This window comes from Rhinolophus hipposideros, assembly GCF_964194185.1.
Source record: "Rhinolophus hipposideros genome assembly, chromosome: 16".
NCBI classification, from domain to species: Eukaryota; Metazoa; Chordata; class Mammalia; order Chiroptera; family Rhinolophidae; genus Rhinolophus; species Rhinolophus hipposideros.
Window position 1 is genome coordinate 56,985,560 of NC_138062.1, and position 19,249 is coordinate 57,004,808.

At 47.2% G+C, this 19,249-nt stretch overlaps 1 protein-coding gene across 3 annotated transcripts in view; it reads left to right on the forward strand.

Moving 5' to 3' along the window:
• MLLT1 (MLLT1 super elongation complex subunit) overlaps nt 1-19,249 on the forward strand; it is a 64,265-nt gene that overhangs the window by 10,876 nt on the left and 34,140 nt on the right. For all 3 annotated transcript variants that reach the window (XM_081076147.1, XM_081076148.1, XM_081076149.1), the window contains exon 3: nt 6,002-6,084. In XM_081076147.1, the coding sequence (XP_080932273.1) occupies nt 6,002-6,084 (83 nt within the window). The remainder of the gene's footprint in view (nt 1-6,001; nt 6,085-19,249) is intronic.

Here is a 19,249-nt window from a genome sequence, read left to right on the forward strand (position 1 = left end):
AGTCTACATTTGTCCCATACTTGCTGTTCTGTGTGCTGTGCTCATGACAGCCCTGTGACATGGGACCTCGCAGAAGCCCTGCCAGGTAGATACAGAAACAGGTTCCGAGAGACCCAGTAACCTACTTGTGGTCTCGTGGACGCAGCACAGGCACAGTCTCGGAGCTCTAAGGACCTGAGAAATGGGTGGTGAGTGAGGCCTGCTTTCTTCACGTGTCAGTTTGTGGGCGGAGTTTATGTTAGTATATTTGAATGGTACTTGGTGCAAAGTTTGCCCAAGATGTATCAAATAGTAAATGGCAGGTTAGCTATTTGTTGTGTTGAACAAAGCTCAGTTGGGTTACACTTTGTCGTTGTCAATGAAGAATGGATCAGGTTAAAGAATGAATGAGTTTCTTCCAGGACTCCTGCCTCTGAAATTATACATTACGTCCTTGAAAAGAATCTTTAAAATCAAATATATGCACATAACAAATCCAACAGAAATGTACTGGGTGGGAAGTTTCCATGTCCTGTCTCATCATTGGTCAGACTACCCCAGGGGCAATCTTTCTGGCCCTTTCTGGATTATGTCCTTCCTTAACACCTTAAATTAGTGGGAGCGAATTTGCTTCTTAGTTCTTGATTTTTCAAATTAAAAAAAAAAAGATTAACTTGCCAGCATGAAAGGCTAGACATTATACTAAAGCACAACCCCCTTTATCCACTGTCTGTCCTAAACGTTCTATAGTTAAGTGATTCGTCTTTGTGACGATTGTCTTTATGGCTTTGAATGATGAGCAAGCCTCCTTACTTTTTGGATCCCCCACAAAGGCTCCCTGTCACCCTGTTTTTAGGAAGTCCTCCAGCCCCCAGGTCTAGCTCACAGTTCCTTTGCTCAAAACACCTAAACAGCCTCATGCTTCTAAGCCTTTTTTTCTGTTTTATTTTTCTTCTTCGCACCATCTTAACATACACACATATGTATATATACGTGTTATTTACTTATCTTGTTCATCTCCCCACCTCCTTCAAGTGAGAGATTTGGGTCTTGCTATAGTTTGCTGCTATATCATTGGTGCTGAAAGGACATGAGCAACCCTGTCTTTCCTTGAACCTTTCACCCCTCCTTTTGTGAGCTACACTTGACATTGTTAAGGTTGTTGAACTAAAACTGACACTTCCACTCCCCGGTCAGAAATTGACTAAAAGTTGGAAACCAGTAAGTGGTATTGACTTTATTGTCTCTGTTTACTGTCGGGCTGGTTAGGATGCCAGGATTTCATTCATCCTCTCTGTGACCTCAGGGCCACTCAAAGGACACTCAAGGTCACATCAAGGTCAGATGGGTTATTACCATTCTCGGTTAAAATTTAGCCTTGTGTACTTTGCTTCATGTTTGTGCCCTGACTTTGTGAATGTCTTTTGCTTCTCCTTTTCCCCTTATTGCATTGTGTGTTCATCGTACCTTCCCTTTTTTCTCCATCCTCAATGATTTCATTTAGACATTGGATTTCTGCCCCCTGCATATTTCATTCTGGTTCTCTTGTTTTTATCTTTTTCTCTAATCAGGACTGACTCCTCTTGAGGCTACCTCCTTAGCTATCAACCCAGGAGGTGCCTTCTCCTGGGGGGATTTGTTACCCTATGTTTTGGTTTTTTTTTTCTTGTTTTTCTGAAGTAATTTCTCAAGTATTGTCCCAAGAAATTAATTATTTAGGAAATTTCCCAAGAAAGGTGTGTGGTAAATGAACCCTTTTGGTACCTAGTATTTATTTGAAAGTACCATTGTTCTGTTCTCATACTGGAATGATAGTTTGGTTGGGCATAATATTCTAGTTTGAGAATTACGATCACTTAGTGCTGTGAAAGAATTTGCTGCTTTGTTTTCAGAGAAGTCTGAGTTCTCGTTCCATTGCAGATGAGCTTTTTTTTTTCCCCCTCTAGAGACATTTAGGATATTTTTAATGATGTTTTTTTAGGATATTGTTTCTGGGGTCTTTTTTTGACTGTGTTCCTTGTGTTGGGTGCTTGGTGTCCTCCATTTAGCTCTGGAAAGTTTTCTTCTATTTCTTTGACAGGTTCTTTCCATCTGTTTATTATCTCTGTTTTCTCTTTCTCGGATGCTTATTACTTGACTTCTCTATGTCTAAACCTTGCATCTGTAAAGTGGGAACATGCTTATCTGCCTCTGGGTTGGTTCTAAGGATTAAATGAATGAATATGTATCAAGTGCTGACACCAGTGCCTGGCGCATAAATACGAGCCGCTATTAGCATTCGTTTCATCTGCTGAATTGTTTCTTCATGTCTCACCTTTATAAAACAAAAGTCTTTTGGCTCTACATTCTGGGACATTTCGTTGGCTTTATTTTCCAGTCTTTGCACTGAATTAAAAAATTGTTAAGTACTGTATTTGTAATACCGAAGAGTCCTTCCTTATTCTCTCATTTTCCTTTCTGAAAGTATCTTGTTTTTATTTGTTGATCATATCTTGAATTTAAGGACAGTGACTCCAGTTTCCTTTTTGTTTTGTCTTTTTCCCAAGTTCTCTTGTGGTCTTTAATGATTCCTGTTTCCTTGGGCTCTTTCCTGCAGGTGGGAACTCTTATTGAGTGCTGTTTGGGTCAGGATGGGTTTTTAACCAATAGGCTTCTGGCTAGGGCGATGGGCCTCCCAATTTCCTAAATGAGGAGGGTTTTACTCTGGGTCCAGCTTTCATATTGTAGGCTTTAGCTTCCTCCAGACAGTTGCCTCTTCTCCCGAGACATGGAACCACCTGGATTTTCCCAGAGGGAAGCTTGAAAATTCTTGTGCCTGGGGTTGGGGGTGGGAGTGGTGGTTGGTGGCAGCAGGAATCCCAGGGCTGTTGTTCAAATACAGCCTCTCCGTTTGTTTGTTTGTTTGTTTGTTTGTTTAATAACTGTTTTACTGAGATAGAAGTCACACATGATAAAACTCACCCTTTTCATGCGTACAATACAGTATTTTTAGTGTATTCATTAAGTTGTGCAGCCGTCACCACTCTGATTCTAGAACATTTTCATCACCCCACAAATAAGCAAGCTTCTTGCCCAGCATTAGCAGTCACTCCCTCTCTTCTTCCCGATTCTCTTCTGCCCTCCACTGAGCCCGTAGATGCCACACCCCTGGCCTTTCAGGGTTCTGGCACCAGCTGGGCTCTTGCCTGCCTTGCAGCGCCCCATGGCATGTTCTGGGCTGCAGCTTCCTTTTCCTGTTTCCTTGCCCAGCACGCTCTCATTCACTTTTTGCCTTCCAGAAATTTCTCCACTGCTCACATCACCTCCCTCCCCCGTTACTCTCCTGGCTTTATTTCCTATCGTGTTTGCCTCGCTTTGGTTTCTGTGGGCTCTCAGGTGGGATGGCAGGCCAGGGCATCCACTTGGTCTCCTGTGTGGGTTTGGAAGCCTGTACTCTGTGGTCCTTTCTTCCCATCTCTAAACGGATAGACGTTTTTTAGCCTTGGAGTGCCTGTCACGTGATAGGCCTTTGGAGAGAGGTTGAGAAACACACAGCAGATCTCTTCCTTCAAAGGGTTTGTAGTCTGGTAGCGACTTGGAGATCAGGTGTGACCTGTATGTACTCTTGGAAAGATAACTTCCCTCAGTGGGGGAAAAAAGTGACCTGGTGGTCAGAGGCCAAGGGAAGCCAGGTCTGTCACTGCTAGGAGGTTGGCCTTGACTCGGGCCTTGATGGCTCTTGGGATTTAGGCTGGGGGTGGGTGGGGAGGACATGGGCAGGGGAGGCAGAGTTAGGGGCAAGTCCACAGGCCTCTCAGATGGCCCTCCTCTGTGGGGGATTTTGCAGTGAGGACGGGCCACCCTTCCTGTCTGCTCCTCTTCCATGTTCCATCCTGGATTCAGATGAATTCAACAAACTTTCTTGTGTCTGCCAGGTGCCCGGCTCTGTGCTAGACTCGGGCGCAGAGGCCAACTGCAGGGTGGGGGGGGGGCAGAGCACCAGGCAGGCAGCTTTCCTGCAGCTGGAGAGACCCCACTTCCTCCGTGGTCTGTTCAGACAGGAGTGAGGGGCTCCGGGAGAGCTGGGCCATGACCGGCCTCCAAGGCCATGCTACTTCCTGCTCCTGGTCCATCCCCTCACTTGGTGGAGGACCTGAGGGAGGTGTGGCATGTGACCGCTCAGCAGTATTGGACAGATACTCAGTGAATGTTTTTGAAAGGTCTCGTGCTGGGGATGTGACCTTGACTGAGACGGAGCTGATAGAGAGCTGAGAAAGATGGCCCGAGTAAGTACTGGCGTCCTGTGACTGAAGGACACAAGGTGCTGGAGACCTACGGAGGGGGCTGTGACCTGGAAATGGGGATGTTCCGAGCAGGGTCCAGGAGGAGGTGACCTGTGATCTGAGAGGTTCATTGAGCCTGGATCTTAGGACCTGAGCTCAGGCTGGTGAGGGATGAGGCTGGAGGGGGTGCAGCGCCCTGCGGGAGCCCTGGGGGGGCTCGAAGTTGGTCCTGAGGGCAGTCAGGAGCCACCAGGGGACACAGTCAGGTGTGCAGTTCAGAGCTGTCCTTCCTGCTGCCCGTGCAGAAGATGCCCAGGAGTGAGCCTGAGGCAGGACAGCCAGCGAGGCTCTGGGCACACGAGAGCCACGGGGCCGGGCAGTGGGGTGCATTCCAGGGCAGTTTGGAGGTGGACCTGGTAGTGCTTGGGGACAGGTGAGCTGTGGCAGGGAGGAGTTGGTGTCCTTAGTTCTTGGGAGAGTGGTGGGTGGCCTAGGTCCCGAGCTGGGACCCTGGGAGAGGTGCAGGTTTAGGAGGGCTGAGGAGGTGGTTTGGGATGGGCTGCCTCCGAGGGGCCCATCCAGCTCCCGGGAAGGATGTCCGAGGAGCAGGAGATTGGCTGGAATAGAGATTTGGGGCCGAGGTCCCCCATGACAGCTCCTATCTGTGGGGCAAGGGGGTTCCCCAAGCCTGAGCCATGGCCCTCCCCTGCTCCCCTGGGGTTTGTACCCTGGGGCCCACACAATGCTGTCCAGCCAGCGCTGCCCCGCCTGGCAGTTTTGTTTGGATAGATGAGATACGAGATATTTGAGATAGATGATATTTGATGAGATTTTTGAGAGCTGAAAAGGTTATTTTTAAAGAAGAATCTTATAGTGTTTTAATTTTAAAAAGTCACGTTTCATTATGTTCCATGGACTGTTTTTCAGCAATTTCTGACCCCCTTAATTATCTGACTGGGAGAGACATATGTGCATTAAGATTTGAACAATTGGCAGGATTTTTCTTGTCTCAATGGTGGCTGCCTCTGGAGAGGGTGGGGAGGAGGTCAGGGAGGATTCCTGTTCTGATTTTTCCTTCAAAGTGGGCAAACAGTATTTTTACGTTACTGACGTAATGGAAGTGTTGTGTGTCAGAACGTAGACGTTGCGTTTTGGAGGGTGGGATTGCGGAAGGTTATTTCACCTGTACTTTGCTGTTCTTAGTTTCAACTTTTTTTTAATCACTGGGTTAATCATCAGTCTGTTAGTGTCGCTTGGGAACGCTTTCGTTAGGTGCTAAAATGGACCCAGGAGAGAGTTCCAGCTGAGACCAGGCCATCTCCGTCTCCTGGGATTATTAGTCCACGTGTTTGAGGGAGTGGTGGAAGGAGGTGGGCGCTGCAGTGGGAGACCTCCTGGGAGACCGCGCCCACGGGGTCTGGCCCCGCCCACACGCACTGCTCTGAATTGGTTGAACTTGAGCAGCCAGTGGCTGCTCTGCCTTAGCTAGTCTCCTGTCCCTTCCTGATAGCTGTCCCACCATGGCGTGTTGGGGTCTCCTTTCTCCTGCTCTGCTCCTTTGATTCCCTGTGACCCCTTTGCATGGAATTCAGCACAGGATTCAGTGCTCACGTGGGGAGTTGGCGTCCGGGAAAGCTGTGCTCCTGTGAGCTCAGGGAGTCCCAGAGAGCAGGAGCAGAGGGTGGCGGTCTTCCTGCTACTGCTGGCTGGGCTTTTGAACAGGCAGGAAGCTGACGGAGGCATTTTCCCTTTCTTTTTAGTGTGCAAGGAGCCCCCCTACAAAGTGGAGGAGTCGGGTTATGCTGGTTTCATCATGCCCATCGAGGTGTACTTCAAAAACAAGGTAGGATTCTTGAGTAGCAACAGGAAGGACGCACAGTTCACCAAAGAGGAAGTAGAACCGGTGACGCACGGTGATGGAATGCTGGGATCACTGGTGGCAGAGACGTCTGTGCTAGAGCCTTGGTGGGCCAAGTGTTGCGTCTACCTCTCCCATGGAAGGTGGGGGCCAGGAAAATGGGCACGCTACGCTGTGACGGCAGGTGGGAGTGGGAGTGGGTGTGGCCTCTCCGGGGATCACCCGACACACACCCTGGTCGGTGGTCCTGAAAGTATGCAGGGTCCCTGTCAGCGTCGACATGCTGTGACAGGGCCCGATTCCGTGGCTGGTCCTCGAGGGTTAGTCCCTGGGCCATGAGGAGGAGTGCAGATCTGGAAATTCCCGAAATGCCCCACAGTAAGTGATGGGTGAGATAAATTGATGGCGCGTCTTCCGAGTAGAATCTCTGATGACCTGGTGTGGGGCAAAGTTTTTAATAATGAATGAAAAAGCAAGTTATATGTGTACTATTTCTAGGACAAAGGAATTACTGTATATATTAAAAATATTAATGGATGATCTGATGGTAGGATTACAAGTGGTCTTTTATTTTTCCTCCATGTATATTTTCTAAACATTTACAGTGAATATATACGGATTTCTATTGTCTTAGTCCATTCGGGCTGCATAACAAAACACCACAGACTAGGTGGCTCATAAACAACGGAAATGTATTGCTTACAGTTCTGGAGGCTGGAAGGCCAAGGTCAAGGTGCCAGCCCCCCTTCCCGTAACCGAGTCCTTGCTGTGTCCTAGCACGGACGAAGGGGCGAGACATCTCTGGGGTCTCTTACAAGGGCACTGATCCCATTCACGGGGGCCCCACCCTCAGGGCGTAATCACCTCCCAAAGGCCCACCTCCTAACACCGTTGCCTTTGGGACTTAGGATTTCAACATGGGAATTTTGGGGGAACACATTGAGATCATAGCTTTTCTCTTTTTTTTGTTAAGCCTAATTAAAGTAAAAATGCCTTCTTGGTAGCCTGCCTCTGCTCCTTCTCACAGGCGCCACCAACAGGCCATGGTGACCTTTACTGGCTTAGAGGTGGCTTGGCCATGGTGGGTGCTTTTTCACAAGTGCAGTTAGACTGGCTACAGGCAGCTCTGCTGTCTTTCAGGAAGGAGATCTCCCTGGGGCCTGCAGATGCCACCACTCACTTAATGAGTCCCTCGTTTACACCTGACTCCGCCCCAGACCACCTGGTGTCAAGGACCTCTGGGAATAGAGCTCAGGTGTGCTGCCACACTGGGAGCTGAGTGACATTTCAGCAGGTGCCACGCAGCGGGATTTGGCTCTAGGGCCTCCGGGAGCCTAGTTCTCAGAAGCCTGGATCACCTGAGGCTTTCATGGAACTGAGGCCTGAGGGTCCTGGTGACCTTTAGAGCGGAGCCCAGCCTGTGTGCACAGGCAAAGGCTCTGTCCGTCCTTTCAGCAGGGGAGACACTGCCCTGTGGGGGGCAGTCTTCCCACTGCCTGCTTAGGAAGGCCAGGCCAGGGCCACCTCTGCGCCTGGGGAGAGTGGAGAAGGAGGCGGGGAGTGGAGCGGTCCAGGGACCCATGCTGGGGACTGTCCGGGCAGCTGTCCCAGCCTGTCCAGCTCCCTGTGCGGAACCTGTGGAGAGGAGATGGTGAAAGTGGCCCCTTGGGCGGTCGGGGAGACAGCCCCTCTGCAGAAGGCACCAGTCGCCCTGTGCACTGATATTCTAGGGGCTGGGCAGTGGTCACGGAATCCTTGTGGCCAGTGAAGCTCATCTCTGGGTTTCGAATAAATTCTTCTGAGGTTCAGAAGTGGTTTTGGATTCCACGGGTGAGCGAGCTTTTATGTTTCGAGACGTGTCTGGTCCCTGACATGCAGACCTTCCTCTCCCTCCCTGGGGTGGTGCCCACTGAACTTCCCGCTGTCCCCAGGGTCTTCCTGGAGGCTCCAGCTTACCCAGGTGGCGGGAGCACCACGCTGAGGCCGGACAGTAACACAGAGGTGGCCAGTGGGTCTTAGCGCTCTCTCTCCTGGCTCAGGGGATCTGTGCTGGTCTCCAGGTTGGGGAGAAGCAGGGGTGCTTGGTGCCTGGGCCTCAGCTTGGGCCTTTCCCCGTGGTGGCCTCTGCGGCCTCCGTTAGTGCCTCAGACCTCTCAGGGGGATGGTGGTGAGCTGCACAGGTACTTGCTCTAAAGGGCACGTAGGGAAGTGGCGGCTCCTTGGGGCAGCACCTCTCAGCGCTTACCTGAGCATGCTGACCTGGGCCTTGCGCCCAGACTTCAGGGCCGTGCCGGCACGGAGTCCCTGAGGCTCTGCCGGGTCCTGGCCCTGGTAGGGAAGGGAACGGGCGACTCTCTGACCATAGGACTCGTGCCCCTGTGGGGCCTTGAGAGGGCTGACAGGGCCTGTCTCTGCGTGTCCTGAATCCCTGTGTGCGAGTTCAGGACTTCCGGACTTGCCTACTTGGGGTGTGGGGGTTCAGGGTGTGCCTGTGCCTGTGTGTGACTTTCGCAGGCAGTGCAGGACCCTGTGCTCCTTTAATGGCCTAGTTCCTTGGCAAGGCCGTGAGGTGCTTTCCCCAGCTGTCACCACTGCCCCAGGTGCCCCTTTAGAGGGAGCATGAGTGCGCTTCACCCCTGTGAACACCCCGCCGTCATGGCAGCAACTGGTGTTATGTTAAGGGGTTTTATTCTGGTCCTGTTTCTTGAGATATAATTGACTACAGGAAAATTTTCCCACTGTAGGTGTAGTAGGTTTTTCACATTTCAGAACGTGTTTTCATATGAATGCTTTTGGAGGATGGCTGGCTTTTCCGTAACAAAACACGGTCATGTTCCATGGGGTACTTGTGTAACCAGTTCCCACAGAGGCTGTGTGGCAGGGGCCAGAGTGCCGTCGTGAGCCCGTGCTCAGAGCTGCAGCGTGTTCTCTCGCTCAGGACAAACGCGGGGCGCTGTGCTCTTTCCCTGGTCGCTGGAGTCTTCTGCTCCTGGTGCTGGTTTTACTCTCAGAGCTGGAAGGGGGGCCTGCACTGAGCGTCTGTGGGAGGTGAGGCCACCACTGGAAGGGCCTGGGGTACAAGTGCCGTCACAGGTTCTGTGGGTCCTCAGCCTCCAGACAGGCCCCAGAGGAGGGTCATGTCCATGGTGTGTGGGCGAAGGCGCTCCTGGGTGCTCAGTCGTGTGCTCAAGGCCACCCAGTAAGGGTGCTTGCTGGGATTAGAACCAGCAGAGCATGTGCTCCTTCCTGTGTGCACACCCTAGACAGGCTCGAGCTGGAACAACAGCTGCTCACGAGTTCTGGCTTTTGCTGCTGTCTGGGTGACATGGACGGTGATTTTATGTGTTGTGTTCTGCAAATGTTGTCTAAATGTGGGCCCCTGCTTAGAAGTTTTGTAAAGATCAGCCAGTTGTGGAGAAGTGAGTGGCGGTTCATTGAAAGCAGCCGATACGGGTTTGCAATAGGGCGGGAAACAGGGTCACCAGGAATGGACCCGCTGCAGCTTTCCTCCCCGGGCACAGGCAAGGGTTGCATTTGGTTTTCTGCCATGACTTCCCCCTCCGCTGCAGGTAGGCCCAGTGGATTTGTGAGGTAGGAAGCGGAGGGGGAAGTGACTGCTCGGATTACTTCTCCGGGCCTCAGTCGCTCTGTCCATAGATGGACTTCCTTGTTGTGTCTGCTTCTCCGGGCTGTTTGGAGACTCACGGAGAGGTGGACGCTAAAGCCCCGGGCCCAGCACCAGCACAGATGAGGCATTCCATAAGTGTGTGTTGTTCCTGTTGCTGCTGAGGTGGGGATGCCTCTTTCCAGTCAATCTGGGTAAGAGGTGAGGGGCCACGCAGCCTCGGATACTTCAGGCCCAGAGGTCGAGGTTTCACAGGCGAAGAAAGACGATTTTGGCTTCTCTGGTACATGGGGTGGATGTACAACCAGAGCAGAAAAGACACTTTCTTAGACACCGGACGTTTTCTTGTGTGACGAGGGGTGTTTTGAGCTGCGCTTGACCCTAAATATGACATTGTCTTTGAAATGAAGAAATTCTGTTTTATGTGGTGTTTGGCACTAGAACTTATCTGAGGCCGCCTTCTGTTTGACCTGTTGGCAGGATGCTCTTTTACAGATAAACGACTCCTTCCCCCCCCCAGTAAAAAAAATGGGGTGGGGGGGTGGGCTGTGTCTGATTACAAAAGTAGTATTTGTGCATCGTTGAGCTGTTTTTTACTCAGTGTCACTGCTGACGCCAAATGAGAGGGTTTTTTTTTCCTTTCTGAAACCAAACATACCAAATGGCCTTTCCTAATACGACTTCTCCAACTTTCTGATTCTCCAGACGTCGCGGAGTGCCCAGCAGTTCATTCCGTTCTGATACGATCTGCCTGGAGTTATCGCAGATCCCACAGGTGAAGGGCTCAGCGCCACAGGACTGCCCCCACTTCTATAAATGAGGGGTTTCCATGACCCTCTCCTCAGGTTCCCTAATTTGCTAGAACAGCTCACAAAGTTCTGATAAACATTTTACTTATTGTTACTCACTGGTTATAGGGGATACAACTCAGGAACAGCTGGGTGGAAGAGATGCCTGCATGGGGCAAGGTGGGGGGCAGGCGTGTACCGTTTCCTGGTGCTCCCGCCCAGCACCTCCACCTGTTCAACTGCTCGGAAGTTCTCCAAACCGCGTTGTTTGGGGTTTCTGTGGAGGCTTCACTATGTAGGCGAACCCAGTCAGCTCATTGGCCATTAGTGATTGACGCAGTGGCCAGCCCCTCTCCCCTCCCTGGAGGTTGAAAGTGGGGCTGAAAGTTCCAAGCTTCTATTTAAAGCTTGGTCTTTGTGGGACCAGCCCCATGCCAAAGCTATGTGGGGACCCACCAAATTACCTCATTAGAATAAAAGATACTCCTGTCATCCGTCACTCAGGAAATTCCAAGGGTTTTAGGAGATGTGTGGGACCAAATGGGGACAAAGACCAAATATCTTTCTATGAGACCACAATTAATAAAAATGATTGATGAGGTGAAATTGATTCAACATACAATTAACTGTTTTAAGTGCACAATTCATTGGCATTTAGTGCATTCACGATGTGCAGCCGCTGCCTCTCTAGTTCAAATTGTTTATTTCCCCATTCCCCCCACCCCCACCTTCTGCAACCTCTAGCTTGCTTTCTGTTCTATGCATTGGCCTATGCTAGACATTTCCTATAAAAGGAGTAACCCACTGTGTCCTCTCGTGCCTGTTCTTTCACTTAGTGTAGGCTTCCCAGGGCCATCCGTGTGTGTCAGTGCGTCTCTTCTTTCCGTGGCTGAGTAATGCTGTGGTACAAACAGTTCGTTCTCGTTCCTCGTACTGGGGATGTCCTGTCACCGTGGGCATTGCCCCGAGGGGGAAGAGAGGGCTCGGTTCCCGCCAGCCTCGGGCCATGATGCTTTCCGCTGCTGATCAGTACACAACCTGGGCTGTGGCTAACATACGCTGTTGATTCATTAAAATTGGATTCACAAGCCAGCAGTGCTGTAACTCATGCCCGAACCACGCTTATCTGAAAACTGTTTTCTCTGGAAGGCGCCTCACAGGCCCTCTACACAGCACTGCAGCGCTATGCTTGGGGCCATTTCCAACAGCAGAATCTCCAACAAAAAGCACAAAAATGCAAAAAGCAGGCACTCACTATACGAGGAAGACACTGTTTACTGTCTGAGCGGAAATAAGGAGGCAGTGCGTCGCTTTGTTCGACATCAGCTGGCACTGAGCACGTTAGGCAGCTCAGAGTTTTCACCACGATGCGTGTCTGTGAATGAGTGTGAAAACCACGAGTGCTGGTTTGGGTTATAAATAAGTTCTAGTGTAAAGGTGAATTTGTAAGCATGGCTCCCCCGAATAATGGAGATCCACTTACCAGGAGTTGTTCACCTCTCCATCTGTTGGATGCATTTTGGTCATTTCTGTGAACGTGCGTGTACGTGGACATGTTTGAGGACCAGTTTTCATTTCCTTGGATGGCTACCTAGGCGTGGAATTGCTGGGTCTTATGGTGATTCGTGTTTAGCTTTTGGAGGAGCTGCTGAACTGTGTTCCACAGCAGCCGCCCAGTTTGTTTTCCCACCAGCAGCTCACGAGGGGTCCGATTTCTCCACGTCCTCTGCAGTACTTGTCATTGTCCTGTCTTTTGTTACAGCTATCCTTGTGGTATGGAGGCCCATCCATGCTGTAGCGTATGGCAGCGCGTCACTGCTTCCTACGGAGTAATATTCTGCTGTGTGCATGGACCACACGGGTCCCCCGTCCGCACTTGGGTTGCTTCCACATTTTAGATGCTGTGAATAATGCTGCTATGAACATGGGTATTTAAATATCTCTTTGAGACCCTGCTTTCAATTCTTTTGAGTATATACCGAATAGTGCAATTGCTGGATAGTATGGGAAATCTATTTTTAATTTTTTGAGGAACCACCAGGCTGTTTTCCACAGCAGCTGTCCTATTTTTCATTGTTACTGTGCACAAGGAGTCCAGTTTCTCCACATGCTTCAACACGTGTTTTCTCATTTTTTGATGCTATCCATAATAGTGGGTGTGAGATGATATCTCCTGGTTTTGATTTGCATTTCTCCAATGATTGGTTCACGTCTTTTCGTGTGCTCATTGGGCATTTGTGTGTCTTCTTTGGAGAAATACCTGTTTGAGTCCTTTGCCTGGTTTTGAATTGGGTTGTTTGGTTTTTTGGTTGTTGAATTTTAGGCGTTCTCTATATAGTCTAGATATTAATCCCTTATCAGATATATGATTTGTAAATGTTTTTTCCCATTTTGTCAGTTGCTTTTTCACTCTGTTGATCATGTCCTTTGATGCATAAAAGTTTTCCATTTTCATGAAGTCCAATTTGTCTATTTTCATTTTCTTACCTGTGCCTTGCCGGTATCATATCCAGGAAATCATTACCAAATTCAGTGTCGTGAAGCTTTTGCCCTATGTCTCCTTCTAAGAGTTTCAGCTCTTACATTTAGGTATTTGGTCCATTTTGAGTAAATTTTTAGATATGGCGTTAGGTAAGGGTTGAACTTCAGTCTTTTAGATGTGGATGTCCAGTTTCCCAGCACCATTTGTTGAGCTGACTGTTCTTTCCCCATCGAATGGTCTTGGCACCCTTGTTGAGAATCATTTGACCATGTATATGAGGATTTATTTGGGGGCTTTATAGTCTCCATGTCGGGCTTTATGCCAGTACTACAGTGTTTCAATTACCATCGCTTTATAGTAAGTTTTGAAATCAGGAAGTGTGAGTCTTCCAACTTTTTTCAGAATTATTTTGGCTACTTGAGATCCTTGAGATTCCGTATGAATTTTAGGATAGGTTTTTCTATTTCTGCAGAAAATGTCATGGGGATTTTGATAGAGATTGCATTGAGTCTATAGGTCACTTTGCATAGTATTGACATTTAAACAATCTGAAGTTTTCCAATCCATGAACATGGGATATTTTTCCACTTATGTCTTCTTTAATTTCAGCAGCATTTTGTAGTTTTCCTTTTACAAATCTTTTATCTCCTTGGTTTAGTTAATTCCTAAGTATTTTATTTTTTTCAGTGCTATTGTGAAAGAATTGTTTTCTTAATTTTTTCACATTGTTCATTGTTAGTGTATAAAAATGGAACTGACTTTTTGTGTGTGTTAATTCTGTATCCTGCAAGTTTGCTAACTTGTTTATTAGTTCTAACTGTGTGTGTGTACTCTTAGGGTTTTCTACATATAAGAGCATATCATCTGTGGACAGAGATAATTTTATTTCCTCCTTTCCAATTTGCTTGCCTTTTTTATTTTCTTTTTTCTTGCCTAATGTACTAGCGAAGACTTCCAGTATTGTGTTGTGTAGAAGTGGTGAGAGTGGGCATTCTTGCCTTGTTCCTGATCTTCGAGGAAAAGCTTTTAGTTTTTCACCATTGAGTGTAATGTTGCTGTGGGTTTTTCATATGTGGCTTTTATTATGTTGAGGTAGTTTTCTTCTGTTTCTAGTTTGTTGAGTGTTTTTATCATGAAAGGCTGTTGAATTTTGTCAGATGTTTTCTCTGCATTTATTGAGATGATCACGTGATTTTTTTTTTGGATTCTTTTTTAATATTGCGATCCCTCAGATAATTTTAAACTTAGGAAAAAACTGTTTAATTCAACGTAGGCCAGGGGCTGTGTTAGGCATTTTACACAATAGTTCCCATAATCCTCACACAGCTCCACAAAGGGGTGGGAGAAATTGGAACCCATTTTACAGGTGGGAAAATGAAAGATTAGAGAAGTTAACCTGCTCAAGGTTCACGGTCACGACATGGGAGAGCCCAGAGTGATCTGCTCTGATCTTCCATCTGAATTTGGTCTTCTTTTCTATTCTTCCTCCTGGTGAACTTTCTCTCCTTTTCCATAGTACTTAAATGAACATGTGTTTACTCGTCTAATGTCTGCTCTACCACTAGAATGTGAGATCTCCAGGGCAGGGCCTATCAGTTTTGTTCTGTATGTACTGGCCGTTAGCACAAATATGGTACTTGGTAAATATTTGTTGAACGAATGACTAAATGGATGAACCAGATTGAGTCTAGAGGGGGCATCTATTGTCTGTCGGGAAATGTTATGACATAACTAGTGTGTAAGTGTACCCCCACCTTTTAAAAATTGAGGTGAAATAAACATAACATAAAATTAATCATTTTTTTCTTTTTTTTTTAGTGAAATTAAAAGTAATCATTTTTAAGTGAACGATTCAGTGGCATTTAATGCATCCACAATGTTGCACCTCTGACCACCTCTGTCTGGGTCAAACATTTTCTTCACCCCAAAAGGAAATCTTGTACCCATTAAGCAATTGTTCCTCATGTGACCTTTTTTGTCTGGCTTCTTTCACTTAGTTTAACTGTTTATGAGTTCATCTATGTTGTGGCATGTATCAAAACTTCATTCTTTTTCATGGCTGAATAATATTCCGCTGTGCCTATATCAGTTTGCCTTTCCATTCATCTACTGATGGACACTTGGGCTGTTTCCACATTTGGCCGTTGTGAATCACCTGCCGCTGTGAACACACATATACATGTTTGAGAGCCACTTTCAGTTCCTTTGGGTATATATACATATATATACCTAGGAGTGGAACTGCTGTGTCATATGGTAATTCTATGCTTAACTATTTGAGGGACCGCCAGACTGTTTTGCACAATGGCAGAACCGTTTTACATTCCTACCAGCAGTGTTATGAAGGTTCCATTTTTCCACATCTTTGCCAACACATGTTATTTCCTATTTATACTCATTTTTTAAATTATAGCCATCTTACTGGGCGTATGAAATGGTATCTCACTGTGGTTTTGATTTGCATTTCCTAGTGACTAATGGTGCCGAGCATCTTTTCATGCCTGTTGGTCACGTGTATGTCTTCTTTGAAGACATGTCTGTTCCAGTCCTTCGCCCATGTTTGAGTTGCATAGTTTCTCTTTCTGTTGTTGAGTGGTAAGAGTTCCTTATGAGTTCTAGATAGGTGCCCGTTTTTCAGTTCTGACAGTAAAGCACGTTGCTGGGCAGGATGAACGTGTGACGTGCACTTCTTTGAGTTGGGAGCTCGAGCTCATCGAGGGAGAGCCAGGTTGTTGTCCTCTGAGCACTTGTCGACCCAGAAGCTTCTGTATGTTGTGGCTGAGTTGTTCCTTTGGAAAGTGAACTGGGCGTGGGCTGTGGCCTGGGAGAGCATGCTGTTGTTGCCCTAGGACAGGCCATGTGTCCTGGACGCGTAAATTGGTTCCTAGGTGTCCTAGGACTGATCAAGTGAATGGAGTCTTGCTGACATGCTCCCTTTATACCTGCTCACTGTCCTGGAATTGGCCAGTGGTATTTGAAGCCTGTCTTGTTCCAATCAGTGAATTACCTGTTGCACCTGGGCTGCCCACTAGAAATATGCAAGCCACCCATGCAATTTAAAATTTTTTAGTAGCCACATTAAAAAAGGCCAAAAGAAACAGGGAAACTAATTTTAATAATGTAACTTATTTAACCCAAAATATCAAAATATTATCATTTCAATATGTGATCAGTATTTTAAAATTACCCAGCTATTTTACATTCTTTTTTTCATACTAAGTCTTTGTAATGGTATTGCACATCTCAGTTTCGCCACTAGGTTTTATCAGAAAGACTCGATGTGTGCTTAGGTTCCACAAAATTCAGAGTCAAAGAGAGATGTAGATTCACAGACCCAAGTTGCTCCAAATGTGTATAAAGATCTTCTAGTAACTCAACTGAGTGTGGGCTTTTTAACTTTGAATTTTGCAATAATTTTACAAACAGAGAAGAGTTGCATAGATCGTACAGAGTTCCCTTATACTTCACACCCTGCTTCCCCAAACCTAACACCTTACCTGACCACAGCACGTGATCAAAATGAAGAAATCAGCATACGCTTGCTGCCAACACATGTTCCTTGGATTTCCCCGTTTCCTGCTAATGTTGGTTTTCTGTTCTAGAATCCACTCCAGGACCCTCCGTTGCTACTGGCTCTCATGGCTCTTTCACCTCCCTTGTCTTTCTTTCATGGCCGTGGAGTTTTTGAAATGTGCCAGTCAGGCATTTTATAGAATGCCCCCCACTTTGGGTTTGTCTGTATTTTCTCACGATTAGACTGGGGTTGTAAATTTTGGAACGACAACCACAGAGATTAAAAGTCCCCCTTGTCATATCACGGTAGGGCGGACTTGATATTCCTGGGGACGTTAACCTTGACCCCAGGCTGAGGTGCTGTCTGCCAGGTCGCTCCTCTGTAAAGTTACTGTCTGACCCTTTCTATACTCGGAAGTGAGTCACTCAAGGGCAGCCCACTCTCAAGGGGGGGAGAAAGTAAGTTCCACATCTCAGGGGACATACTTAAAGTCACCATTGTAGCTAATGTCCTTTTGGGGGCAGATGCTTTGAAACTATACAGATCTCTTGTTTCTTTTTCATGTTTTATCCACTAGTTTTAGCATTCATCCATCAGCGGTGTTTGGTGGTGATTTCTATTTCCTTCATTCCTTCTACATTTACTAATTGGGATTTTCCTGGAAGGAAGGATTGTCCCTTCTACCCCATTTATTTAACTGGTGTTCAGTCATTTATTTATATCAATATGCATTCATGGACATTTGGTTTTTTTTTTTTCCTTTGGGTTATAATCCAGTCCTGCTGTTATTTATTTTGTTCAAATTGTGCTCCTGTGGTGGGCGGGAACTTCCACAGGTTGGCCCCTGTGCCTTTTCATCGTGTTCCCATGGGTTTTTGGGCACCCAAAGTACTCCAGGCTCATCTTGGTTTTCCTCTGCCCCAGCCCTAGAAACAGCCATTTCTCCAAGGAGCACTGGTCCCTTTTATTGGAGAATGGTATTTAAAAGCCAAGATCTGGTAGCGAAGTGTGTTCATTGCTCCTGGGATGGCATTGCGGTTAGCCCCTCATTTGACAGAGCTGGGAAATGTGTGCATGCATACTGACCCCCACTCCCATGTTTATTTCTGTATTTATCTGTCTGTATATTAAAATAAACATCAGTTCATACTCATGCCTCCAACTGCCATCCAGCACCACTCAGTTCATTCGAGCTCTGTTGCTTGTTTTAAGTTCTTTCTCTGAAGGAAGAAACCTGGCTCTCATTATTTACAATATATTTGCTTATTGGTTTAACCCTAGTCTACCTGGAAGGTAGTTTCAGGACTGCTACCAGTACTCCTGTGAGAAGTAAGTTTGCCAGCCAGAGTACAGTGTCTGGATGTCATTCTTCTTGTCTTTGGCCTACCAGTGTCCAGTTAGAACCTTGCTTGACTAAGCTATTGTGACACTCTCTTCATCCATCTGTGTCAGCGTGGTCATGTCATACATTTGTAGTATCATTAGATGCATTAGTCACAGTCTGCACCCCATCTCGGGTCCCCTGCCCCAGCCCATCTGGTTATTATTATTGTTCTTATTTTCATTTGTGTTCAGTGAAATTCACTCTGGGTTTTGACGTGTGTGGAGTCACGCTCGCACCATGACGGTTCCACACAGAACTGTCCCATGCCCCATGCCCCTTTCTGCTGTCCCTTTGAAGCCAGCTCTAACCGCCACCCTCGGGCTCTAGAAACCACTCAGCTGTTTTCCATCGCTGTAGTTGTGCCTTTTCCAGAATGTCATATAAATAGACTCACACAGCATGCGGCCTTTGTGTCTGGTTTCTCTTCCTTAGCAAGACGTACTTAAGACGCATCCGTGTCATTGGCGTGAATGAAGAATTCGTTCCTCATGATTGTGTAGTGCTGCTGTTTGTCCATTCACTGGTGCAGGGACACCTGGGTGCGTTCCAGGGTACGAGGAAAGTTGCCCTAAACGTTTGCACACAGGTTTTTGTGTGTACGTACGTTTTCAGTTCACCTGGGTAAACACCAGGTGTGGGACTGCTGGGTCTTTGGGACAGGCTCGCATGTTTACCTTCACAAGAAACTGCGTGACACTTGTCTAAAGTGGCTGTACCCCTTTGACCATTCCCAGCAGCAGATGAGGGTTCCTGTGGCTCTGCGTTCTCGCCAGCACTTGAGAAGGTCGGTTGTTTTCTGTCTGTCTTGCTGATGGGTGTGTAGTGATCACTCTCTTTTAAAAAATAGCTTTATTGGGATATAATTTATACGCCATGTAATTCATCCATTTAAAGTGTACATTTCGTTAGTTTTTAGTATGCTCAGAGTTGTACAACTATCACTACTAATTCTAGAACATTTTCGTCACCCTGAAAAGAGACCCTGTCCCCATTAGCAGTCACTCCCCACCCCCTCCCCCAGCCCTGGGCAAGCACTAATCTACTTCCTGTCTCCGTGGACTTGCCTGTTCTCAACATTTTGTATGAACGGAGTCACATCCTATGTGACCTTTTGGGACTGGCTTGTTTTATTCAGTGTGATGTGTTCAAGGTCCATCCACACTGTAGCGAGTGTCAGTGCTTCACTTCTTTTTATGGCTGAGTAATATTCCTTTGTGTGGATGGACCATATTGTGTCTGTTCAGTTGATGGGTATTTGGGTTGTTTTCTGCTATTAGCTATTTTGCGTACACGTTTTTTTCTGTGGATATGTGTTTTCATTTCTCTTTGGCATACACCTAGGAGTGGAATTGCTGGG